Here is an 18,612-nt window from a genome sequence, read left to right on the forward strand (position 1 = left end):
CCAGATGATACTTGATCTCGCACTGGTAGTCACTGATTAACTCTAGCCATTGCCTCTGCCTCATGTTCAGATTCTTCTGGGAAAACAAGTGCTTCAAGCTCTTGTGATCGGTGAACTTCCCCATACAAAAAGTGCTGCCAGATCTTAAGATCAAAAACGATTCCAGCCAATTCCAAATTGTGCATCGGATAATTCTTCACACGATCCTTTAGCTAACGGGATGCATAAGCAACAACCCGTCCCTCTTGGATAAGGACACAACCCAATCCAAATTTAGACGCATCGCTGAAGACTACGAATGGCTTATGCGGTTCTGGAAGTGCCAACACTGGTGCAGTCGTCAATCTATTCTTCAATTCTTAGAAGCTTCTCTCACACTTTTCTGACCAAATAAATTTTGCATTCTTTCTAGTCAAAGCTGTGAGAGGTCCGGATAGGCGAGAAAATCCTTCCACAAATCTTCGGTAATATCCGGCAAGTCTCAAGAAACTCCGAATCTCACGCATAGTCTTCGAACGCTGCCATGACAAAATGGCTTCCACCTTACTAGGATCAACAGCCACCCTGATTGAGCTGAAATATTGCATAATTTAGCTATTTAAAATCAATGTATTTTAAATTCATTGTGACATTATTATTGGTTTTAAATGAAAAAATGGTTAATAAGAATAAATACGAGTTGTGATTTAAATTGATTAATAGCATGAGTTTATGGTTAATTTTATAACTTGAGATTTAATTGGATAATATTTATTCATATTTTATTTTATTTTATTTTATTCTTATTTCTATTTTTTTTAAGTCTAAAGAATATAAAAATTAAAAATGAGAAAAGTAAAAAAAAAATGAAAAAGGCAAAGGTTATACGAATAGAAGGCTTGGTATGAGATAAATTTTATGTGTGATCCATATGTTAAACTTTTTGAATAGATTGGAAGTCATTAACGCATGCATGACTCAAAACAATGAATTTTGGCTTGTAGGTCCTATACACATGGCATGGAAAGAGAGGATTATTTATATTGAATTGTTGACCATCTCTAGATTGAAGAGTGCCGTATGCACTTCACCCCACCACCTCTTCCGTTCACACTCAAATAAATCCACCAACTCCCTTCCAACCCACGAAAAAGTACCTCTTTTGTCTTCCAAGTGGCTGCATATCAATTTAATCCATTCACATGGCAAGCTGGATCCCACGGAAGAAATGAAGGAAAAGATGGTCCATTTGAGCTGCATAACACGTGGGAGAGGCTGGAAATCATTGGCTAAAAACGTGGATGAGTTGGAGAGAAGAGGGAGATTGTGATGTGCATGTGATCGAATAAAAAAGGGAATCAATGAGCTGAAAGTTGTTGGCTGTCTCCACCGAATTGTCTCCACCGAATTTGACATTGAAGAAGTCATTGAAGGTTGCTGTCTCCACCGAATTTGACATTGAAGAAGTCATTAAAGGCTGCTGTCTTTCCACCGAATTGGACAACATTGGAGAAGTTGGTGGGTGGTTTCATTATGAGAGAATGTCGGCATGATTAAAGGAAAAAGAAAGAACCAGTGCAATAAAAAGAGAGGGGGCTGAAAGGAGTTGGTGGATTGGTTCTTTAAATAATGGGGTGCGGTAAGAGAAGGAGAGAATTTTCTGCTTTGTTTTAGTTTTTTTCTTATGTTCTTTGGCAGTTTTTCATTTGGAGTCGGTGAGAGTTTTTAATCTTTCTTGAGTTTTCATTAATGTCTGGATGAGAAGATGTGAGTGGATTAGTTTTATTTTGCTGAGTAGGAGACGTGTAGGGACTTGGGAGTGTGAAGTCGGTGCTGCCTTAACTTCTTGCAGGAGTTTTGGTCAGTTGCAATTTTCTTTTTGCTGGCTGATCCTTTAAGTCGGTTAGGAGGGGATTTTAATTTTCTGAAACATGAGCTGTGCTTGATTGATTAAAAGAGAGAGTCGGCTACTTTTGAAGTGTGAAGGTCGGTTAGTCAGTAGGTGGGGACGTGTGAGTGAAAGAAAGAAGGAGTTGTGTTGTGCTGGAATTGAAGGAGTTATTGTTCGGCAGTTTTTTTTTTTCTTTTGGCTGCAATGCTTTGTTGTTTTAGAGTTTTTATTAAGTGTGCTAAGAATTGCTCTAGAATTTTATTTCATTAAGTGTAATACCTTAAATTCTTGCAAGTGTGTTAGTTGGTTTCATGGAGTAAAGAATTGTTCTATAGTTCTCATTAAGTGTGCTACCTTAATTTATTGCAAGAAGGGTTCGGTTGAGAGCTTTTATTTTTTATTTTTCTGAAACATCATACGTGGGGAGTAGAGGAGTTGTTCTAGAGTTTTCATTAAAGGTTTGGAGATTAATTTTCAAGAGTGATACGTGAGAAGTTGGTTCTTTTTGTTTTGGGTTTCAATTGAATGGTGAAAGGGAGTTTCCGTCCAGAATTTTCATCCTCTATTTTTATTTAACTTTCGTTTAAAGTTTATGGAATACTTTTGAGATTTTTGGCTTAGAAGTTTGGACAATTTATTTGCTGTTTACTTATTTCGTGTTATTTATTTTTCTCACTTCTTTAAGCTTTCACTTCTTTGGGCATTTTCAATTTTCAGTTTGTGTTTTATCAATTACTTTCTAATCTAATTTAATCTTAGCTTAGTTTTATTAATTTCTTTAGTTCAATTGCATATTAGATTGATTAAAGTATAAATAGGACTTAAATAATTTCAGTTTCATTGTTTAATTGTTAGATTAATTAAGATTGTTCAGTTTAGTTGAATCTTTGATTAATAATTTCAATTTGTTAATCTTTTATATTTCATTTCAACACTCAAAAATCTAAAAATATGAATCTAGTCCATGACTAGTGCCCTTTTTCATTCTTGTTGCACTCTTTCATCCATTGCACATACCATCATTTTTATTTTTATCTTTGTGAATATTTCCACCATTTTAAACTAGTTTGATTTTTAAGTAACTTTCCTTGAGGAGAGGATCTAGGAATTTATTCCTAATTATTACACGACATCCTCCTGCACTTGGGATAGCCTTTGTGCTACTCATTTTTGAGTGAGTCACACCCCGTCTCGGGAAATCACATGCTCAAGAAATCTGACTCCTCCAACCAGAATTCACATTTGCTGAGCTTGGCATACAACTGGTGTTCTCTTAATTTCCTAAGAACTAGACGAAGATGATAAACATGCTCTTCAAAGTCTCGGGAATAAATTAAAATATCATCAATGAACACTACCACAAAGGAATCCAAATAAGGTCTAAATACCCGATTCATTAAATCCATGAAAGCAGCAAGGGCATTGGCTAACCCAAAAGGCATCACCTTAAATTCATAATGCCCATATCTCGATCTGAAAGCAGTTTTGGGTATATCCTTGTCCCTTATCCTCAACTGGTAGTATACTGATCTAAAATCAATTTTTGAGAACACAGCTGCTCCTTGAAGCTGATCAAACAAATCGTCAATCTGTGGGAGAGGATATTTATTTTTGATGGTCACCTTATTTAATTCCCGATAATCAATGCACATTCGGAGGGTTCCATCTTTCTTTTTAACAAACAGCACTGGTGCACCCCACGGCGAAGTACTTAGTTGAATGAACCCCTTATCTACCAGCTCTTGCAACTGAACCTTCAACTCTTTTAATTCAGCTGGTGCTATACGGTAAGGAGCTTTATGTACAGAAGCCACTCTAGGTTCCAAGTCAATAACAAACTCCATATCACGAACAGGGAGTAGCCCAGGCAAGTCATCCACAAACACGTTTGAAAATTCCTCCACAATAGGGATGTTTACCAATTACTTCTTCTCAGACGGTGTAGACACCATCTAGACTAAAAAGGCATCCGCTCCACGTGCAATCTCTCTTCTTGCTTGAATTGCCGATATAACTACCGGCTTTTCTTTTAGCTTACTTCCCACAGATTCTAGATAATCACCATCTGGGAGCTGAAAGCTAATTACCCGACTTCTGCAATTAATACTCGTAGAATATCGGTATAGTCAATCCATCCCAAGGATGATATCAAATCCCAACAGCTTAAACACAACCAAATCAGCATCCAAAAACCTTCCATCAAAATTTAAAGGACAACCCAATGCAAGCTTGGAACACCATACCACTTCACCATTTGGTAGAGCCACTACCAATGACTTTGGCAAAGGTTCCGTAACCAAATTACACATCCGGGCGAAAGTGAAAGATACAAACGACCGTGATGCACCTGAATCAAACAAAGTGCAAGCATAAAATTCATATAAACAGACTCTCCCTGAACCAAACATATTAATCCATGAAATCCAAATATAAAGAAGAACCCAAAACACACCAAAAATCAAATCCAAAGTTAAATTAGATTAGATCCATACCTGTAACCACTCCAGCATCATGGGTCGCTGGTGCCTCATCATCAACTTTCTGGGTGTAACAGCATCAACCAGGGCTTGCACTGTTTGCCTCTGATTTGTTCTTCCATCTCGTCTACCTCCACGACTTCCTTGAACTGGCCTAGGACACTCATGAGCAAAGTGCCCCTGCTAGCCACAATTATAGCATCGAACCCCACCTGATGGGCAGTCACCCACATGGGCTTTATTACAAACTCCGCAAACTGGCACCCGTCCTCCCATACATACACTCAAGGTCGCTTATGGTCGAGTCCCGATCCGCTGAACAAATTTCTGAGGCGAACTCGAACTACTTCCTTCACCAGAAAAACTCCGCCTCTTATGTCCTAGAGGGGAGCCCATACTCAAATTATTCTCTCGGTCTGCAAGAGTGGCCAAGTCCACTAAATCCTAAAAAGTAGAAATCCGGTGGCAGACCACCATTCTGCGTATATCAGGACGCAGACCCTCCTGGAAATGCTGGGCCTGCATCTCCTTCTTGGCGATGAGGTGAGGAGCAAATCACCCAAGTTCTATAAATCTTCGGGCGTACTGTTCAATGGTCATACTCCCTTGGACCAAGATTAAGAACTCTCTTGATTTTTGCCGCCTCACAGAAGCGGGAAAGAATCTGTCATTAAATTCTTTCTTAAAGTGCTGCCAGGTCAGCGGCAAAAGATCTCAATTTTGACTCCAGCATTACTCTCTTCGTATCCCACCACTCAGAAGCAGTGCCTTGCAACAGATAACTGGTATAAAGTACTTGTTGCACCTCAGTGTAACCACATACTTCAAAAGTTCTTTCCAAATCTCTGACCCACTTTCCAGCCCAAAGTGGATCCTCTTCTCCCGTGAATGGTGGAGTTCTATGCACTAGAAGGCGCTCATAGATGCATCCAGCTTGCACCACTCCACTAGGCCCTCCTTGTAGCCAAGGCCCTCCTTGTTGTGGCCAAGGACCTCCTTGTTGTGGCCTAATATTCTGCTACATGAACTCAGTCATTTGCCTTATCGCTTGGGCTATAACATCATCCCTCGGCATATTGTCTCGAGGCTCTTGAGTAGACTTTCTTGGCCTCACCATTTTCTTGCCACAACACAACCTTTGACCCCCTTTAAGGAAAACAAATAAAACCAGCAACATAAAACCAAAAACCAAAACCAAACCACATAACAAGAAACAAAAGAAACCAGCATGCAATAACATAACTAAATAAATAAATACAAGCAAACAAGCTCAAATAAATTCAAAACAAATAAAGCATGTCAAATAGCAACTTTACTTAAAATAAATTTTAAAACACAACTTTAAAAACTTCTGATACTACACCTACGAGACATGTGGTTTTACCCAGAGCCAAACTGCTCTGATACCACCTGTGACGCCCCCAAGTCCCACGTACGGACACGGGAAAATCGAGACGTTCAGATGATGACATCACGAGTCACCACCCTATCGCCAAGTGCCAAGTGTGTGTATAAGCAACAAATGTGTAAAAGAAAACACGCAGCAGATAAACAAAGTCATATAACTAAGTACCAGAATTTTTTCTTGGTTTAATACAAAACTGTTCAAAACATACATAATAAAATATTACAAACCACAAATATCGTTTCAAACCAACTACAAAACGTAAACTCCCAAATCAATACTCTGGCGGAGCCGCATCCTAGGGCTCAGCCTCCTCCTCCTCCTCGATCTCTGCATCAAAATCTACGGTACCAAAAATGGTGCTGCAGGTAAGTAAGATCCAAACATCACTAGATAAAAGCATATTAAAACTCAAACAATATGCATGAAAGAATGCAAATGCACATGTCCCACAAAAACCACATTTTTTCCACGCACACCAAAATCTCATTTGGCCCAAAAACATAACATTTAAAACCAGTCCTCGCCATTTGGCCTAAATCAGTAAACCACCATTTTCCCAGAAAATGGATCACATAGCCTCAAACCAAATCTCGCCATTTTTCCAGAAAATGGCCCGTAACCAAAACCATAAAACCGATCCAATTATTGCATGCACCATGATCTCCCCTAGGGATCATCTGCACACTCTGACTCCTGTGCCACACCGCAGGTAACGTCTACGCGTGTGTCACCTAAAGGAGAGATGCCCAGTACTCGCGCCCAGTGCGTCCCTAGACCAGTCCATCCTCTAGCCCCCAACACTCTAGGGACCACGGAGTCGACACGACAGCGTTACCGTATCGTGCAATCCACTCCCGAGTGACCAGAGGAGTTCCACCGAGATAATACCCAATCCCGGCTTGGTGTCGTGACACACATGCACCCAAAAATCCATTTACACGAATAAAACCGGATTTTTTTCAATTTAAATAAAATGCACGTGAATACACCATGTAAATGCAACCTCAAGGCACAATTAACCAACCAATCACAAACAACCAAACCAAGCAACTCTGTCCTCAATCTATCCGACCCTCGAATTCCTCAGACTCAATCCAGAATCAATCAACCCGTAGTCAAATAATTATTGTAAGACCAAAATATATTTAAATCTAAAAGTAGAGTTTGAAAAATACTTACAACACTATAAGATATTTTTTTGAAAGCTTACAACGTTGCAAACGGTGGATGAAAAACAACGTAACAGTATATTTTACACTGTGGCCGTGGGTAGTAAATTACCCACTTTCGAACAGGGACAAACCAAGACACGAGATTGATAGTGAATGGCCTTGAGGTGTTTATGAAGTTAAAGGAAGTGAGCTTTGGCCGTGGGTGGCGGTGGAAACGGCGGTGGAAGTGCAAAAATGGGCTGAACGGAGTTGAGCTCGTGGGAGCTGCTCCGGCAACGGATCTGGGCCAAAAATGGGTGGGTTAGGACGGCAAGAGGTAGGGAAAAAAGTTGTGAAGAGATGGTGGCCGGAGGTGGAGCGATAGCGCTGGAAACGGCTCAAAATCGTGCGGAAAGATGGGGCTCTAGGTGGTGATCGGCGGCTCAGATGGAGGTTATTTTTGGTGGGGGTGTTCACCGGCCGGAGGGAGTTGATTGGTGGTGGCTGTGTCTGCCACGTCAGCTGGACGGCGATGGGTTGAGGTGGAGAGCTGGACGGCGACAGGAGGGAGAAGGGAGGGCTGTAGCGCGTGGGAGGGAAAAAGAAGAAGAAGAAAAGAAAAAGAAGGAAAGAAGAAAAGAAGAAAAGGAAAAAGGAAAAAAAGGAAAAGAAAAAGAGAAAAGAAAAGAAATGAGGTCCAATCCTCACTTCCGGAATCCAAAAACTAACCCGACGAAAACGATTTTAAAAACCATAAAACGACTAAAATAAATTAAACACCACATCAAATAAAATAAAACCAATTTAAAATACAATAATTTAAAATAAAATAACTACTATATTAATTAAATTAAAAACAACTCTTTCAGTGAAAATACACGTAAAAGCGGGTCATCACAGGGCATGCTACTAGCCTAGCCTGCAAGGCACGGGCTGAAGCCGTGCGCTGGATGGCACACCTGCGAAGGCTTGCCACTAACCTGACTAGCATGCGGCGTGGGGAGCACGCAAAGGTGCGCGCGAGGGGGCGCACGTGCAAGGGCTTGCGAATGCGCATGGGCGTGCGTGGGCCAAATCGCGTGCTGGGCTGCGCACGGCTTCCAACCTCGCTGGCTTGCATGCTGGGTGCCCCGTGCGTGTCAACGCGCGGGCCAAGGCATGCATGCATGCTGGGTGCCCCGTGCGTGTCACGGCACGGGCCAAGGCATGCGTGTAGGCTGGCCATGGTGCTATCCTCGACTCCCAAGGGTAGTAGTGTCGAGGCTTGTCCCGAAGCCACTTTTCTAGGAGTTTTAACAAAATGGTGGTAGTATTTATTGTGGTGGCAATAATGTTATTTTTATTTATCTATGTTATTTTTATGTATCTTGACTTTAATTTTGAACTAATGTTTTTGTTTTCTAATATATCTAAATATGTAATCATTATAGTTACCGACCTATCATTATCCAAAAATATTTGCTAAAGTTTGCTTTTTTGTCTTTATGTATTAAATTATTCATTAATCAAGTTTTTTTTTTTCAAAAAAAAAAAATCCCATATTATTTTTGTAAAAAGCCTATTTAACCCAACTAGGCAAACGTGTTTTTTACATGTTCCTGATCTAATATATATATATATATATATAGAGAGAGAGAGAGAGAGAGAGAGAGAGAGAGAGAGAGAGAGAGAAAGATAAACTGTAGCAGTGCGTCCCACTTTCTGGGCGGGGTTTTTTCATCACCAAACTCCATCAAATCCAAAATCATTAAGCAACTCCTAAGACTACATGGCATTTCAAGCTAGAATTCCAAAACAACACCAAATCATTTTAGCCAAATTAAGTCTGCTCTAACTTCACCAAAAAAATTAACCATTGCATTTAAATAAAACCATTCTAACACCCATGATAATATGCTCTTAACTAGAGTAGCAAACATAGAAGAGGAAGGGTTGAAGAAAAAGAGCTACAACAGATTTGGCCTATTGCAACGACTTGTTGTAGCAAAAAGTCAATTTCTCTTCGCTTATCAAAATAAGCCATATTTATTGAAATAATAAGCCATAAGTGCATATCGAGTTATCATCAAGAGAGAAAAACTAGCTCTCTTCGTACTCTTCTCTCCACTTAGCTTCTCTCTATTGTGAAAAGTTTGATGTGTAAGCTTGTGTGCGAGTGGGGAAAAGCTATGGTGGACGAGTGGGACAAAAGGAATTGAGACGAGAGACAGTGAGTTTCGGTAGGGTGAGGTATGGGGCTCAAGTGTTCTTGCTTGTAGAGTTGGATGAATGACTTGGTGTGAGGGCCTTGAAGTGACCGAATGGCATGGAGGATGGGAGTACTTGCATTAAACCAGCCCCTTAGGCCCACTTAGCCATCCCACACATTTTGCCAACTCCACTTCGACTAATTGATGCAGACAAAGGCGTATGTTTTCCAAGGTTGTCTGCACCGCATGCATGTTTAAGCGTGTCATGGACTCATGTACGTGATCTATTCCACTGCAGCTTCTTTAGAATTTTTTTCACTTGGTGATGTCATTAGTTTTTATTTAAACTTTTAAGGCAAAAAAGTATAATATATATATATATATATATAACCACATGTAATTAGCCACAACGTTATTGAGCATTTAGTAACATCCGAAAATTTCAATTATAAGAAGTTACGAAAATATTGATTTGGGTTACACAATATTATTTTCTTACATATAGCAAATTATAAATTTTTTTTATAATATCTAACATATTATATCTATTCATATTAATTTATGAATTTTGTTTATTAACATGATATTCATTTATAATCCTAACACTTTAACACTTTTTTATTGACTAAGCAGATAGCAGCCTTTAAGAAAATAAAAAAATAAAATAAAACCCAAGTGAGAAGTGCAGATTGGGTAAAGCTAATTGCAAAATAAAGGTGTACGTAACAAAATTCCTATAATACCAATGGCATGATTACAGAGTTGTTGATGCGTCTAAAATTTTGTCTCCCCGCATGCACGTACTCTGTAATGGCTGCTGCAATTCCGCTCTGTCACTTCACTACCCCTGCTACTACCTTTCCAAGCCACCCAATATTGAAGAATGCCCATCTTAAACCTCCTCTCCAACTCCCGAGATTCTCCCAAAAACCCATTATAGCCCCTTTTCTCAAACAGGTTTTGAAGCAAACAAGCCTTAAAGAAGCTTTTCAAACGTTAACCAGCTTGTTCTCTGATCAAAATTCGATTCCGTTTTGTCTAGAAGAGGTTTATTCATCAGTGCTTGAGCTCTGTGCAAGCAAGAAAGCTCTGTCACATGGTCAACAAGTTCATGCACATATGATAAAATCTTTCTCCGGGTATGACTCGGTGTTTTTGAGTACTAGGCTTGTGTTTATGTATGGGAAATGTGGCTCTCTTTCTTGCGCGGAGAAGATGTTTGATAAAATGTCTCACAGATCCATTTTTACTTGGAATGCTATGATTGGTGCCTATGTTTCAAATGGAGAACCTTCTAGAGCGCTTAATTTATATAGAGGAATGAGGGCTTCAGGAGCTCCTCTTGATTCTTGCACATTTCCTTGTGTGCTCAAAGCTTGCGGCATGCTTCATGATCTCCATTGTGGGGCAGAAGTTCATGGTCTAGCTATTAGATGTGGATATGAGTCTATTGTATATGTTGTCAATTCACTAGTTGCTATGTATGCAAAGTGCAGCAATCTTGACGGGGCAAGGAAGTTATTTGATGGTATGACCGAAAATGACATTGTGTCATGGAATTCTATAACTTCGGCATATGCAGCAAATGGAGAGTCTGTAGAGGCATTAGGACTTTTTAGAGATATGCAGAAGGTGGGTCTTGCCATGAACACCTACACTTACGTTGCTGCTCTTCAAGCCTGTGAGGGTTCGTCCTTTCTGAAACTTGGTATGGAGATCCATGCTGCTATTTTGAAAGCCAGTCATCATGTTGATATTTATTTAGCTAATGCCTTGATAACCATGTATGCAAGATGCGGTGAAATGAATGAAGCTGCAAGAATATTTTATGAAATGGATGAAAAAGATTATATATCATGGAACACGTTGCTTTCTGGTTTCGTACACAATGGTCTATATAAAGAAGCACTACAGTTCTTCTATGACATGCAGGATGCTGGTATAAATCCTGATCAGGTTTCATTATTAAATGTTACTGCAGCATCTGGTCGATTGAGGAATTTAATGAATGGAATGGAACTTCATGCTTATGCAATAAAAAGTGGGTTTGATTCTGGTTTGCAGTTTGGGAATACACTACTAGATATGTATGGAAAATGTGGCAATGTGAAATATATGGGTCGTGCTTTTGATATGATGCTTGATAAAGACTCTATTTCTTGGACAACATTAATTTCTGGGTATGCTCAGTGCAAATCGTACTATGGAGCCTTAGAATTGTTCTCAAAAGCGCAAATGGAAGGGGTTGGTGTTGACGTGATGATGATGGCAAGTATCCTCCTGGCTTGTGGTGGGGTAAAGAACATTTCCTATGTGAAAGAAGTCCATGGTTATATTTTGAGGAGAGGTTTATCTGATCTTGAACTACATAATTCAATTGTTGCTGTCTATGGCGAGTGTGAGAACATAAATTATGCAAGACGAATGTTTGAATCCATCAAATTCAAAGATGTTGTGTCTTGGACGAGCATGATTACTTGCTATCTCCATAATGGGCATGCAAATAAGGCTCTTGAACTAGTCTACTTAATGAAAGCATCTGATGTAGAACCTGATTCTATAGCTCTAGTGAGCATACTCTCAGGGGCTGCTATTTTATCTGCCTTGAAGAAAGGAAAAGAAACTCATGGATTTATAATTAGAAAGGGCTTTGTCTTAGATGGATCTCTTGCGAACGCTCTTGTTGATATGTATGCTCGCTGTGGAGCTCTGGATACCTCCCATAAGGTGTTCAATTGTATGAGACACAAAAGTTTAGCTCTATGGACATGTATGATCAATGCAAACGGAATGCATGGCTGTGGAAAGGCCGCAATTGATATATTTCATAGAATGAGGGATGAAAATGTTGTTCCTGACCATATTACCTTTTTGGTGCTTCTTTATGCATGCAGTCATTCAGGATTGATTGATGAAGGTAAAAAACTTCTAGAAGTTATGCAATCTGAATATCTTTTGGAGCCATGGCCTGAACACTATGCCTGTCTGGTTGATCTTTTGGGGCGTGCCAATCATTTAGAAGAGGCACTCCAATTTGTGGAATCTATGCAGACTGAACCTTCAGCTGAAGTTTGGTGTGCTCTCCTCGGGGCTTGCCAGGTTCACTCGAATAAAGAATTAGGACAAATTGCAGCGAAAAAGCTCTTCGAGTTGGGTCCAGAAAACCCAGGAAATTATGTGCTAATTTCCAATGTCTTTGCTGCAAGTCAAAAATGGAAGGATGTTGAAGAAGTAAGAATGAGAATGAAGGAATGTGGGATGAAGAAAAATCCTGGTTGTAGTTGGGTTGAGGTTGGTAATCAGGTCCATACATTCGTAGCAAGGGACAAGTCTCATCCACATTTTGAAGACATTTATCATAAACTAGCTCAAATTACGGAGACTTTGAAGAGGGAAGGAGATTATGTGCCTCAAACCGAATATGTTTTACACAATGTAGAGGAAGAACAGAAAGTTCAGATGCTTTATGGGCATAGTGAACGACTGGCCATTGCTTATGGATTGCTTGGAACACCTGATGGGACCCCCATCCGGGTCACAAAGAATCTTCGGGTTTGTGGTGATTGCCACACTTTCTGTAAGCTAGTCTCAAAATTCTTTGGAAGGCAACTTGTTGTAAGGGATGCCAACAGATTCCATCATTTTAATAAAGGGGTTTGTTCTTGTGGTGACTACTGGTGATACTAGAAACATCGTATCAACATCAGTTAAATTAGAGACACCCTTTTGGTTTTTTTGCTGCTGATGGTCATTCATAGCACACTCCAATTGGATCAGGTATGGTTCCAAACGTTAGCTGCTTGAAGAATTCAAGTCCCCCACCTGGTGTCTCATTTAACAAAACCCAAGGGAGTTGAGATTAGCACCTGATGTGGCGTACTGGCTAACAAAGCAACGTCAGCAAGATCATTGCTACATTCAGTCACATGAATTGACCTACATCCTGCACCTTTTATGCAGGGCCTAATTGGAGTTTCCAATTCATGTACTAGAGTTCCCAACCTGAGATAGCTACAGAGTGCTTGTTGACAATGGTTTTCATTTCCCATCGTTAGATGGCAACAAGACAATGATTCAACAGGGAGAAAATCCGTTTTCAGAATAGAGTTCAAAACGGAGGAATATGCTTCAAGCTGTCTTCAGAAAGCCCATAAAAGTGTCAACTTTCTAGAGTACACGGGCAAGTAGAATATCTCTTGCAACGTTTCGGGAACAATTTCTATCGACATCCTTCGATCCTTGATGTTCCCGAATGATATATAGTGATAAAGATTCACCTTACAATCCTGCTTCATTATATTTACATAATTATCCAGAGAAAAGGTATAAAAAGTCATTGATTTTACTTGTTCTAACTATCAAAAGTTAATATCATTATTGACTCATAGTTGTTGTTTCCACGATAGGGTTCTTCTCTAAAGTTCATTAGTAAGTGCAGATCATGAATATTTCAATGATTTATTCTTCCTACATGCTGTGATTTTGAAATGGTAATTACAGACCTTCCGTTCTTTCAGTATTCGTATGTCTAGATGATATGTCAAATTCACAAGAAATCCAATTATCTGACCTCTAGTAACTAGTGAACATAAGAGACGACCATTTAATGGCTCATCAGTTCCGCCAGACAATCCGAGTGCCTGTAGATCGGAATTAATGGTGACAATAGATGGTGAACATTTTGATTTCTTCCTAGAAATTCGCTCTCAAGCGCTATTTGATCTGTCTGTCTTCCCCCAGTGTAACATACGGGTCTTCAATTAGGATTTACAAGTATGATTATTATTATTATTACTAAATTAGTAGTTTTAGTATTTATAGTATTTTAATAAAATGTGTTTTATTTTCTGGGGATGATTTTTAATTGGGATTTTCCTCTATAAACACCCATACATCCCTCCCATTTGATTTCCAAGTTTGAATAGTTTCCTAATTAGGAACCAACTCTCACGTCAAAAACCCTCCCATAAAATCCTCTCTTTTCCTCTTCATCAAATCCATGAGATCCTGTAGCCAAAACCCCCCATAAACATCAAATTTCCCTACACAGAGAGTCGTGGCACCATTCCTACAAACCAAGCATCCACTCGTCGGAAACAGCCACAGAAAATGCCGACCTAGCCACCTGAGGCAGCCGCACAACTTTTCCTCTCTCCGTAAGCCCCTAAACCCTTCTTTGTCGCTCTCTCTCCACTGTCAATAACCAAACAACCCCTATGTGCTTTTGCTCAGTCCTCCGTCGACCACTAGAAAATTCGGGTCCCCTCTCAGGCAATTAAAAAACGGTCGGCCGGTCGCTTCCCGTCGAACCCAAACCTTCTAGGTAAGCCCCCGTCGAATCTTCCTCCTCTCCTCATTGGTTTCTCGGTTTGACAGTTTCTCTCTCTCTCTCTCTCTCTCACCACCATGTTTAGAGGGAGCCTCTAGTTGCTCCAACGTGAACCTCGACCAGCCACCCAGACCACCGTCGTAGTGGTTCTTCTTCCTCTCTCGAGGAGCATCGTACGGCCATTTTCCCTCATTGTGCTTAGTCCTTGTATTTTCCACAAGGGTAGCCACCCGTTTAATTCATAATGGGCCCTTCGGCCTTAAGCCCATTAGGCCTAGTGCTTTGTTAATCCTTAAGAGGGCTGATTTTTCACATGGCCTTGTTATATGTTGGACTCGATTTTTAATGCTTTTTAAAAATTAGTATATTATTTAAGTGGAATGTTTTCTTGTGTGGGCTTAATGTTATTGTCATAGAAATTGTTTTTGTGATTTTTAAATTACGCCAAAGTTTTATTAAAATCAATATGTAAATTGTAACCCCAAAACTCATTTTTCAAAAAATGTTGAAGGAGTTGAAACTTATATTGCTGAGTATTAAATTATGGTTGGCCTATTGTATTATTAAACCTATTTTGTGAAATTATTATTTACACTATTAGTTTATAAAAAAAGATAATATGTATATATGTATAAACATATATTCCCGACTAAATTATATTTAAAGGACTAGATATGATATTATTGTTTTAATAACTATATGATATTATTGTTTATTGAATTCAATATATGGTTGAATATTTTCTTAAATTAAAGTTCATGATATGTGTTCAAGTAGGTATAATGGACTTTTCTAAATAGCTAGTAACGTCTAGTACTTCGTATAGGTAACAAGCTACAAAGCAGGAACCAAGAAGCAATACTAATAGGTAAGTTGCATGATCATAACTTTATGTGTGTTGTAAATATTCTAATTGTGCATGAAAAATGTGATATTTACTTACGCTACACTACAAGCCAATTCAAGGTCAGCCTCTTTTCAAGAATTTCGATGAATTAAGATAATATGCTTGTGATGCTATGCTAATATGGATTGTTAGTGCATGAGATGTTATGAAAATCACATATATGCCATGTAATGTTTAGATCAAGTTATACCATGCCAATGTTATGGTAGGTGGTGTAAGACTCATATTAATATGTCATGTATAATATTATACCATGCACAAGAGTATGCCATGTCATGTAAATTCATGAAGTGAAACACGTTCTCATGCATTATGAAAGTTCGTAAGAAAACACATGAATGACGAGTAAACTTTAAAATTAGTCCTATGTTATGGGTGGATATGCAAGCCATGGACTCAAGCATGGTCTACCACATGAAAGATATGATGTTTTAAGGTGACACGGACCCAAATATGTTTCACCACAGGTTATGATATGCGATACCACGGACTCAAGCTTCCTTTAACATATGCTATGTGATAGCATGTACTCAAGTGTGTTTCACTACATGTTATGATAAATTAGATGGTGTCATGGACTCAAACGTAATTCACCATATGTTAAGTGATGACACAAAATCAAGCATGTATCACTGCATGATATGATATATTATACGGTTCCACAGACCCAATCGTGATTTACCTCATGTCACGATTAGTATATGCGGTCAACAACAATTGGACTGATTCACACATATAATGATGGTCACTAAATAAGTGAAAGACAAGATGAATAAGTCATGTATGATTGTTAGGAAATGCATAGGGTCAGTCATTCATGTATTCACGTTACATGTATTGCCATGATTATGTATAATTTCGCTTATATTACTAATGAATGATATATATGTTATGTGAATGTGTGACGGTATATGTAAGTTTTCAAAATTAAGCCTAATGTTAAACGAAGTTAAGTTTACAGTATGATGTGCTATTACTGAGTTTTCAACTCATTTGCTTGTTTCTCTATTTTTATGTTTTAATGGCCTAGATGATAATTTCGTGGATGCAGAGCATGAGTGCCAAGAGTAGAATAAATTTCCAGAGACTTAGTGTATGATTTAGACTTTTAAGTAGTGTTGGTTTCACATAGAACTAGCTTATGTCATTTCTTTTATTTCTCAGCATTTATGTTATGAAATACTGTCAAACTATATAAGTTTTATGATCCAATAGATGAGGTATTTTATGAGACTGAGGTTAGGTTTGGATTGTGAGTTGAAATGAAATGAGTTGAGATAAAAGTTAAAAATTGAATAAAATATTATTTGAATATTATTATTGTTATTTGAAAATTTTGAATTGTTTATTGTATTTTATGTAGAAATTTGTTATGATGATATGAGATGAGATGATATAAGTTAAGAGTGTTCCTCAATCCAACCTTAGCCTGAATCTCTTTATCGGACATTATGTTATGAATATACGTAACATTCCCGACCTACGGGAAGGGGTGTTACACCCAACCCCAACATATTTGAATTGTTTGTCAAAACTTGCAAGATTTTGTGGGTAGAATAGTATCCTAGTGCCGAATAGCATGTTCTACCATTTGGCACAGTTTGACTCTAGCTTTTTTTTTTTTTTAATAGGAAAACAAATTTCATTACTGCCATCAACATAACAAATGTAAATCAGTACATAGGATTTGTTAAACACAGCAAGGGACAGAATCCCAACATACATTTATAGACTCAATATTTCTAACAAACCTTGCTAGTTTGTGTGTAGCTTCATTGGCTTCCCTATTAATGTGTGGAATTGAACAATTTTGTAATCTCCCTATAAGTTGCCGAATGTCTATTACTATATTCCCAAGAATAGACTTTGAAGTATCAGAACTAGTAATTTCGTGGACTAGGAGTAGCAAATCACTTTCAATACACAAGGACTCAAGGCCTAGAGGAATGAAGAATTGCAGACCTCTCAAGATTGCTATTAGTTCAATCTCCAAAGGCTCAATCACAACAGCTTCTTTTTTGCTCACTGACATCAAACTTTTCCTTCCCAATCTCTTAGTATTAATTGTGATGACCCGCTTTTACGTGTATTTTCACTGAAAGGTTGTTTTTAATTTAATTAATATATTAGTTTATTTATTTTAAATTAATGTATTTTAATTGGTTTTTAATTTATTTGATGTTGTGTTTAATTTATTTTAATCGTTATACGGTTTTTAATATCGTTTTCGGCAGATTGGTTTTTGGTTTCCGGAATGAGAATTGGACCTTATTTATTTTCTTTTCTCTTTTTCTTTTTCCATTTTTCCTTTTCTTTTTCTTCTTTTTTTTCTTTTCTTTCTTTTTCTTCTTCTTTCTTCCCCGTTTCCCCTCTCCCACGCGCTGCCCCTTCTTTTTCCCCTTACCATCGCTGCAACTTCGGATGCCCATCGCGCAGCCGTCCGGTGGCTGTGTTGTACACCACCCCCACCATTCTCTTCCCCTCCCACCAGAGTTCATCCCCACCAATTTTCAGAGTCATCGGACTAGCCGTTAGCCGCCACGAGCCCCTGGAAGTCACGGCATCTGCTCTGTTTTTCTCCCTGTCGCTGGTTGCTTTCGCAACCCAGAACCGCCGCTCGCCGGCGGCGTGGCCTACACCACTCACCCAGTTTTGTTCTCCTCTCACCGGTGAACATCCTTACCAAGTTTTACCTCCATCCAAACCACCGTTAGCCACCACGAGTTCCTCCAAGCCATACGATTTTTCACCGATTCCGGCACCGTCGCACCACCTCCAGCCACCATCTCTTCACAACTTCTTTCCCTACCGCTTGCCGACCTAAACCACCCATTTCCGGCCTCGATCCGTTGCCGGAGCAGCTCCCACGAGTTCAACTCCATTCAGCCACTTTTTGGCCTTCGATCGCCATTTCCACCACTACCCACGGCCAAAACTCGTTTCCCTTAGTTTCATAAATATCTCAAGGTCATTCCCTATCAATTCCGAGCTTTGGTTTGTCCCCGTTCAAAAATGGGTAATTTATTACCCACGACAACAATGTAAATTACACTGTTACGTTATTTTTTTTCTGCCGTTTGCAACGCCACGAGCTTTCTAAAAATACCATATAGCGCTGTAAGTATTTTTCAAACTCTACTTTTAGATTTAAATATATTTTACTTATTCAATAAATATTTGCTGTTGGTTGGTTGATTCCGGACTGAGTCCGAGGAGTTCAGGGGTCGGTTGGATTTGAGGACGGAGTTGTCTGTTTGGTTGTTTTGGATGTTTGGAAAGTG

General features: G+C 39.0%; 1 protein-coding gene across 1 annotated transcript; it reads left to right on the forward strand.

Annotated features, from left to right (window-relative positions):
* Positions 1–9,762: 9,762 nt before the first annotated feature.
* On the forward strand, positions 9,763–13,611 carry LOC122318004 (pentatricopeptide repeat-containing protein At3g63370, chloroplastic). Its single transcript, XM_043135123.1, has one exon. It carries the CDS (start codon positions 9,846–9,848, stop codon positions 12,774–12,776), a length of 2,931 nt encoding a protein of 976 aa, XP_042991057.1. The 5' UTR covers positions 9,763–9,845; the 3' UTR covers positions 12,777–13,611.
* Positions 13,612–18,612: the final 5,001 nt, after the last annotated feature.

The sequence above is a fragment of the Carya illinoinensis genome, chromosome 8 (assembly GCF_018687715.1).
Source record: "Carya illinoinensis cultivar Pawnee chromosome 8, C.illinoinensisPawnee_v1, whole genome shotgun sequence".
NCBI classification, from domain to species: Eukaryota; Viridiplantae; Streptophyta; class Magnoliopsida; order Fagales; family Juglandaceae; genus Carya; species Carya illinoinensis.

Coding starts and splice junctions, on each gene's coding strand:
- LOC122318004 (XM_043135123.1), top strand. CDS start 9,846: ATGATTACAGAGTTGTTGATGCGTCTAAAATTTTGTCTCCCCGCATGC.